This window comes from Psittacula echo (genome assembly GCF_963264785.1).
Source record: "Psittacula echo genome assembly, chromosome: 17".
Lineage (NCBI taxonomy): Eukaryota > Metazoa > Chordata > Aves > Psittaciformes > Psittacidae > Psittacula > Psittacula echo.
Genome location: NC_137753.1, coordinates 5,225,424 through 5,234,520, shown reverse-complemented (window position 1 = coordinate 5,234,520; position 9,097 = coordinate 5,225,424). Strand labels below are relative to the sequence as shown.

The 9,097-nt window shown below is 53.0% G+C and overlaps 1 protein-coding gene across 1 annotated transcript; it reads left to right on the top strand.

The window, feature by feature from the left end:
* Positions 1-501: 501 nt before the first annotated feature.
* HES4 (hes family bHLH transcription factor 4) lies at positions 502-1,722 on the top strand (the record flags this gene model as incomplete). The annotated part of the gene is made up of 4 exons (XM_080631272.1): positions 502-612; positions 769-864; positions 958-1,045; positions 1,130-1,722. The coding sequence occupies 4 exons, from the start codon at positions 502-504 to the stop codon at positions 1,720-1,722; spliced, it is 888 nt and encodes a 295-aa protein (XP_080487398.1).
* Positions 1,723-9,097: the final 7,375 nt, after the last annotated feature.

The window sequence follows — 9,097 nt, the reverse complement described above, 5'->3', positions numbered from 1 at the left end:
TGCATCCGGTACCACCGGGTTCCCTTCACTGCTGTACTCGGTACCACCGGGCTGCCCTATCTCTGGTGTATCCGGTACCACCGGGCTCCCTTCACTGCTGCACCCAATGGCTCCGGTTGGGGCACAACACGGGGGGGGGGGGGGGGGGGGGGAGCCCCCAACGGGAAGCGGCGGTTTCCCGTCCCCCGCGTGTCGTTCCCCCCCTCCCGCCGCCGCCACCACGTGGCCACGCGCCGGGGCGGGGCGCACGCCGCAGAAGACGGACAGGCGGCGGACCCACCAGCCAATAGCAACGCCGGTAAAGCCGCGGCGGCGACTGAAGCCGATCGCTGATTGGTTACCCGAGAGTGTGGGAACGGCCGCGGCGGCGGTTTCACACGAATGAGGAGCCGCCGCCGGCGGGTATAAAAGGCGGGGGGGGCGCCGGCCGCACGCACTCCGCGCGCCCCGCCGCACGCGCCCTCCCGCCCGCCGCACGCGCCTTCCCGCCACCGCCGCACCATGCCCGCCGATACGGGTATGGAGAAACCGACCGCATCACCCATCGCCGGGGCACCGGCCAGCGCCAGCCACACACCGGACAAGCCGCGGAGCGCCAGCGAGCACCGGAAGGTAAATGGCGGGTGCCGGTTGGGAAGCAGCAACGGTGGCGGAGGCGCTGGATGGCGGCGAACCCGCGGCCGTGCTGAGGTCGGTGTCGGGGTTGAGGTTTGGAGGGTGGGAAAAGGGCTGGATGCGGGAGGCTTACCGGGTCCGGTCTCCCCGCAGTCATCCAAGCCTATCATGGAGAAGCGGCGCCGGGCGCGGATCAACGAGAGCTTGGGGCAGCTGAAGACGCTCATCCTGGATGCGCTGAAGAAGGATGTAAGTGGGAGCCGGGGCGCTTTCGGGGTTCCAAGGGTCTGCGTGTGAGGGGTTTTGGGAATCAGCCCTGACGGCACCGCTCTCCTTCCGCAGAGCTCCCGGCACTCCAAGCTGGAAAAAGCAGACATCCTGGAGATGACGGTCAAGCACCTCCGGAACCTGCAGCGGGCCCAGATGACGGGTAAGTTGTGGGGCTCGGGGTTGGCGGAGCGGGGAGACCGGGGTGCTTGACTTGCCGCTTACCCACCACCCCTCTGCCCCACAGCAGCGCTCAGCGCCGACCCCACCGTCTTGGGCAAGTACCGGGCTGGATTCAACGAGTGCATGAACGAGGTGACCCGGTTCCTGTCCACCTGCGAAGGGGTGAACACCGACGTGCGCACCCGCCTGCTCAGCCACCTCTCGGCTTGCCTGGGTCAGATCGTGGCCATGAACTACCCACCACCGCCTCCACCACCGCCTCCAGCCAGCCAGCCCGCACATCTGGCACAGCAGCCCCTGCACGTCCAGCTGCCCCCCGCCGCAGCCGGAGCAGTGCCCGTGCCCTGCAAGCTGAACCCCGCCGAAGCCCTGTCCCCCAAAGTCTATGGGGGCTTCCAGCTCGTCCCGGCTACCGACGGCCAGTTTGCTTTCCTCATCCCGAATCCAGCTTTTCCTCCCAGCTCCGGACCTGTTATTCCCTTGTACACCAACACCAACGTCCCCGTGTCTGCAGGCAGCGGGTCGGGAAACGCATCCGCCACCCCATCAGCATCCCCGGTGCAGGGGTTGACATCATTTGGGGGCAGCATTGTTCCAGCATCCCAGGCGGGAAGTCCCATTGGAGAGCGCAGTGAATCCGTGTGGAGACCGTGGTGACTTGCCTAAACCGATTCCCATTCCCTAAAAAAAGCCCAACAAACTCTTCCGCTGGCTCCGTTGTATGGAGCCCTCTTGGGGTGTTTTTTAAGCAGCTTGAAACAGAAAGGAAGGAAAAGGACCTCGCTATGAACCTGCTATTTATTCTATTCAGAGGTTGGGATCTCGACTTGTATTTTTACTCCTTTAAAATGCCTTTATTTGAGATACTTTTTCTGTTTTTTTTTTTTTTTTTCTAAAATAAAGATAAAAAAAGTGAGAAATAGTTTTGTAACGGATATTCAAAAGTCTAATGCCAAAGTTGTTTGTATCCTGTTTGTCTGTGCGTGTGTGTGTGCCTGTGGTAAAGACTTCCAAAAACCAAGAGAAATGCAGGTGTTTGAATAAATAAACTCGTTGAAATAGATGGGTTTTTTTTCCCCCCCATTTCCTTTTTGGTGGGTGAAAGGGACAAGCTCATCCTAAAAACCATGAGGTTTATGGCTTTAATAAGGGGGGGAAAATGGGAGGGAAAGGTGCTGGGGTTGAAAGGGGTTAAATGGCTCCTGAGAGCTTTGCAAGTGTCGTGTTCCCACTCGGAAGAAAGAGATTCCTTAAAACCTCTGCTCCTGGAACCTGAGGAATTGTGCTGCTTGCTACCTGCTCCGATTGCTCCCGCAATAGTGCTGCCGCAGGGATTGCATTGGGGAGGGAGGGGGGGGAATGCGCACAAAAGTTACTATCTCGCCTACAAAAGAGGCAAGAGAGTCTGTCCCTATTGTGAGGAGGGTAATTAGAAGGTATAAAGGGTCTCATCGAGTATGCAGCGGGCTCTTTGGGAAGTTGGGAACCCTATTGAAACGCCTGGGAACCGGGAGCTGAGGGTTAATGTGTGTCTTTTTTTCCCCTTGCCACTCTCATTGACAGGGCCAGATAGACTCTGATACTCAATGCTGTTGTAAATTCAATTGCCTGGCCTCACAATGCCTACCTCATAAAAGAGAATAACTCGGGGTTGTGGCTTTTTTTTTCCTCTCCAGTAAGCAAGGGGGCTGAGGAAAAGACAGTTTTGCCACCCATTCTGACTCACCCCAGCGCTTGAATGCTGGCCAAGTGGAAGCAATTGCAGCCTCACACACACACACACACACACACACGGAATGAACCGCTTCCAATTGTCACCAATTAATAAGGCCGTGGGGTGGAGAAAGAGCCATTAAGAGTGAACGCACGCTATGGAAGGGAAAGCTTTGTGTGCTGTGCTCTGAAATGATGAGGTGGGGCTATCATGTAATCTGCCAGAGCAAAGCCAGCAGACACATGTGCGTGCCAAAGCCACATCCAGAGGCATAACCCATCTTGGCTGGGCTCCTTCCAGCCTCCAGGCTGTGGGATCCCCTTAGGCAAAGCTGATTTCTCCTGCCTCATCCCCAAGACTTTGGGCTTTTACTGGTGGGAGCAGCAGTGGTTCATGAAGATGAAGAGCATCCAATACATGCAGCAGGCCCAGGGATTACTTCTTTTTAGCATCATGGGATCACAGAGTGGTTTGGGTTAAAAGGGAGCTTAAAGCTCACCCAGTTCCAGCCCACGGGCAGGGACCCCTTCCACTGGAGCAGCTTGCTCCAAGCCCCTGTGTCCAACCTGGCCTTGAACACTGCCAGGGATGGGGCAGCCACAGCTTCTCTGGGCGCCCTGTGCCAGCGCCTCAGCACCCTCACAGGGAAGAACAACTTCCTTATATCCAACCTAAATCTCCCGTTTCAATTTGAGCATGGAAATGCAATTGCATCTTTCAAGGCCTACTCCTGTTAGCCATGTTCTGTGAGAACATGGCACTGTGTATGTGTGTTAAAGCACATTTATGCCCTTCTGAAGGCATTTTACACCTTTGTGCTGTTTCAGCCACTGTTAGACACAGGATCACAGGCTGCTCGGAGCCTGATACCAATCCAGCCCAGCAATTCCCCTTCAGCAACGCGTGGGCAACGGATGAGTGCTGAACGCCCTCCATCCCACCACCAGCACTAGGTATCCATTTGAATCAGGAGGTTCCCAGGAGGTTTTGTTATGCAATCACAGGCATAAAAATCATGTTACAGCAATTCTCCATCCCCCACAGCCCGTTACTACCCCTCCTCTTCTGTCTGAAGAAGGCTTGGAAGAGCAGATGAAAGCCTGCCCGTCGCCTGCCTGTAACTATATCCCTCCCCTGGGCATCACCATGTCTCTGGATGCGTCCCTCACTGCCCATTCCCCCCCCCCCCCCCCCCCCCCCAGCATCACCCCTGGATCCAGCACACTTATTGATGCGATACCCAGGCTGCCAAGTGCTGCAGTGCTGGGTTCAGGCACGGAATAAACCCTCTGTTCTGAGTGGGTGCCCAGTGATTGCAGCAGTGCAAACACAACATGCGCCACGGCATTCCTGGGGGACATGCGTCTCCCAGCACGCCAGGCAGTCGTTCACTGCTCTGCCTCTGAAGTGAGGCCCTGAATGCAAGCACGAGATACCGTCATCAGTTCAGCCTCCATCTAAACGCTGCAGGCACCCTATTTTTATATCCAGCATTGCAACCTGCTCGCTTTTTGACTGCAGGCAAGGCAGAGACTTGTCTGTGCTTAGGTACAGTGGTACAGAAGCTGGGCATGAGGTACATGGTGCCAACAAACTCCCATGCCAGAAGCTCAAAATCCATCCAAGGGATGCCTCCATACAACATACATACAACATACAGCTTTAGAAGAGAGAATCATAGAATAGTTAGGGTTGGAAAGGACCTTAAGGTCATCATTCAATCACTGCCTGCTCTCAGGTTATACCCAAACCCAACTGCGCTTCTAGCTCTACCAGGCTATTCCTCTACAACCCAGGGGCTGCCACATTCTGTCAGGGCTTTCTATACAGCTGCTTTTCCATATTGTGCTGAATTTGGTCTTATCCCTTTAAAGGGGCAGTAAAAGAGCAAAGTTTGCTGCTGCTGCAAGGTAAAAGTCCAAAGGGATGGACACAGCGCCAGAGCGATAATGGGTAGGCAGAGTGCAGCAACCCATGGGTGCAATGGAATGGCCTGGGTGTGGTGGAGCCAGGCGAGATGGGAGGAAGACAGTGGTGAAACCCAGCCTGTGATGCCTCCTTCGTTTGACTGCAACAGCTCCAAGGGAAAAGATACGGGAATGCTGCTAACTAGCCATTTCCTGGCACAGGGCTAAACAGAGCAGGGAATTCAGTTCAAGCCTCAAAGCTATGCGGAATGTGTATGGGTAGTTGAGCTCTGCCTCCACGGCACTGCGGCCCCAACAGGCATCCCCTGAGGAGCACTGTTTGGTGCAAGGAAAGAAGCAAAGCCCCTTCCAGCTTCCAGGCTGGCCCCGTTCACCAGTCACAAAGAACCACCTGGGGAAAGAACCCAAGGCATCGGCTGAAGTCTTTTTCCCTTCCTATATCCCACGCTGGTGCCTTTGCCTTCCTCTGCTTGAGTTTCCTGGAGCGTAAGTGTCCTGGGTTATCCTGCTGCCTGCTTCACACAGCTGCTTCCTTGCCCTCTGCCTCCAGCTACATCTTACACCGCTGCTTCACTGTTGTGATGCTTAACTGAGCGATGCAGCCTGCAGTGAGCATAGGAGAAGCCAGGGAAAGGGAGGGCAAAGCCTCTGTGGGGTCTTCCTCCATCCCAGCCCATTGCCAGCCTCCTGGAAGGTGGCATGGGGCTGCTTTAGGGGGTTGCATTTTGGAGGGCTTGGGTTGTATTCCAAAGCCAGAGAGGGAGGCGAGGGCATCCTTGACCCCTTCAACCCAGCGCCACCAAGGCAGGGATGCCGCCACACACCGCCTTATCCTTTGGGATGGTGCATCCCAGAGACCCTCTGAGGAGAGGGAGCTGCTCCCTGTGGCTCAATGGCTGCAGCCAGATTTACTCAGGCTGTTAAGCTGATTAATTGAAATGAAGTTCCTCCAGAGAATCGGCGTGTTCTTTGAGGTCAGGGTCACAACACTGAGACGCTTAATCAGATCTTTCCATTTAGCCCCTCTTAGGCAGGCTGGAATGCAGGCTCCTTTCAAAGCAAGGCGCTTGGCGCCAAATTTCTGCTCTGCTATCTTGCCTCTTCCATTACATTTAACCAGCACATCCATCATTATGAAATAAAACCCAACGCTCCAAATCCAGCTCAGGTGATCTTTCTGCAATCAAAGGCGGGAAGGGATAAAACCCAACCCAAGCTTGCTCTTGCTGTTGTTTTAAACAGCCACGCAGAACGGGGAGGAAAGGGTAACTGTCACTCTAAGCCAGGCCTTTCGGAGGAAGGGGGCAGATGTTTCTGTGTGGATAACAAATTCCTTTATCTGACTGAAGCATTTCTCTGGGGAAGGTGGAGGAGGTTATTATAAGGTTACCCTGAACTATTGTTAAAGAGAGGGTTTGTTCATTGCAATTCAAGAGCCCATCATATTACCCGCAGATAAATCACTCCTGCATGGCTAGGGAACAGCTCTTATGCAACACACACAAGGCAGATCCCACACACATTAAAGGCACTGAAAGCTGGTCCATTGTAGAACTGATTGGGCAGAAGTTAGCATAGCCAATTAGCACATACACTGCTTTGGTCCTAATTCAGTCCCCCTAAGCAGAAGGATGTTTCCTACAACTGGAAGCACTGATTGAAATTAATGTAATTGTTCCTATTTCTTTGTTCTATCAGATTATTTGGGGCCAGTTTCTGTATTTCACTGTATAGTAAGATGTTTATCATGTCAGTGGCAGGATTAGGAGTGCAATATATGCGCAATCACAGAGCTGCATAAGCAACTAAAGAACACCCCACACACACACCTTGGTAATGCTGGCTTATATGGGGGGATCCCCCCCCAAACCCAAACCCTTTCCCATTCACTACTCTCAAGTCCAAGACAACAGGCACAAAGTGTAGCTGCCGACACCTATGAGATGTGGGTCTTTATCAGGCACCACCAGGCTCTGCACAAGCTATCAGGGCTTTAGGGAAGTCAGATTCAGAACGGCTGAGTTTTGCTCTTTAAAAACCAACCTCTTTAAAGCACCTTAAACTAAACAGCAACATAAGAAGCATCAGTCCTTGACCATAGAATCATCATGGAATGGTTTGGGTTGGAAGGGACCTCAAAGCCCATCCAGTTCCAACCCCTGCCATGGGCAGGGACCCCTTTCACTGGAGCAGCTTGCTCCAAGCCCCTGTGTCCAACCTGGCCTTGAACACTGCCAGCGATGGGGCAGCCACAGCTTCTCTGGGCGCCCTGTGCCAGCGCCTCAGCACCCTCAGTTTAAAGCCGTTCCCCCTTGTCCTGTCCCTACTTGCTCTTATAGAAAGGTACCAGTCCTCAGTGTGTTTAAAGCCTCCATAGTTGATTTTCAGCATAAAGATCCATGGTGCATCCCCACTTCATTCCACCAAACAATCCACATGTGTCTTTGCCTTCTCTTTGGTTTCCGATCTGTTAGCAGACAGCTCTGGGCTGAACCATCCTTTTTGGGTCTCCCCCCACAAACCAGACCTTTGTGGCTACACGCAAGACCATACCCATTTGGATGGATGTGCTCTCCTTGTGTTTTCCTCTCTGCCTGTGTGAACAGCGGGGCTTCTCAGAGGCAGGTATCGGTAAACAGGCTGGTTTGCAAAGAGGAGAAACATTTCAGGCCAAACCCATAAGAATAGACTGCAGCAGATGGGAAGAAGGCAAGAGGTGGGTTTAGCAAAGGCCAAAGTCAGGGGCTCTGAGCAGCCCATGCTTCTTTGACAGCGTTTGGGTGCTAAAGCAGCTGACAAATACTGAGGGCAGAGGTTCCCTGTGCCCTATAGAGGGACAGGGGCAGGTGAGGAGCTGCGGAGCCCTGTGGGTGGGATGGTGTGAAGGCAAAAGGCATCTCAAGTCAATTAGCAGCATTCAGAAGCTGTATGTAAGTGTTGCTGAAAGCAGCTCTTGGGGTAGGGTTTTCTCATTAGGGCTCTTTGCATGTCTAGAGGTTCTCTTCTCCCCTCCCTTCAAATCTGATGCATGAAGTGCTCTGCTCCCAAAGGGGCAATTGCTGGAGCACAGGTTTCCTCTGGGAAGACAAAGAAGCATCACTTTGGAGAGTATGGGGCAGATTCTGATCCTGTGGTTGATATAATTGAGGTCAGAGCCTGCCCCTTTGCATAGGAGGACAAAAATGATACCAAAGTTCCCCTTCCTCTTTGTGAATCATAAAACAAAGCCCTGACCCACTGTGATGCACTGATGGGTCACAGTATTTTGCACAAGAGCAATGGTGCAAACCATAGTTACCCGTCCAGATCTAGTCAGAATATAGGCATTTTGCACCCCTGCCATTCCCCTTCCATTTCCCTATAACCCTCATCCCTCTTGCCAGGGGCTGTTATTTGGTGCCATGTGTGATAAGGCTGCGCTGGGACTGAGCTTCTTGGGTTCTGTAGGATCCCCTCTTATATCTCCCATTGCATCCTAGGTCTTGGAGCAAGAGGTGAAGAAATAAGAAGGTGGAACACATCCAGACACAAACAGCAGACGCAGCGACACGTGTTGTTGCTGCTGTTATCTGCGTGTGGTCTGTTAGCATCAACAAGCCTCCAGTGAAAGAATGGGGCCCGGCTCTGCAAGACACTGACACCCAAAGAAATCAGATAGGACGTGAAGAGTGGCCATACCAACAAGCAATTTTATAGTATCTTTTGCTTTGTGAACTGCTTTTCCCACTCTGAATCCAAACGGGAATTATCTCCCCTTCACCAAAAGCTTCATGGCTTCCTTTGCATAACAACCTTGGAAAGAGAACAGCACAGAACCATACACAAAAGCTACGAGATGTCACAAACTGCTGCTGAGGATTCAAATAGACTCAGACACATGTATTGCCTGGTTATTTTTAGTGGGTACCAAAGTGCAGCGACCTGGCTCTGAGGAGCCAATTCAACTGCCTCAGAGCATCTCAGCTTGACTGCAAAGAGCAAGCTGTTAGGAAGGATGCGGACTGGTGATGGGTTCACCTACCAATGTGACCTGGGCTATAGACCTCCCTGTCTGTCCCCTTCATGCCAAAGTGGACTATCCTTCAATACCAGAGTGCTTACAAGTGTTGAAGTGCCCTGGCCGCTGGCTAGAGCAGGACTGAAGCTGACTGTGCCCCTTATACACATGTGAAGCACAAGGTCAGCCCACTAACAAGAGACACAGCGACATCCTTTAGATGCTTTTTCTTCTTCCCCATTGCCCTTCACTTACTGCTGTTAAAGTAGCTGCCAACACGTGTTAACTCAAGGCAAGGTAATGTAACTTGCTGAAAACAGAGCTTTGCTCTCAGAGGAGCGGGACTCGGTCCCACTGCTATGGATCCTGCTTGTGCCCTGCAAGCAAGGGGGG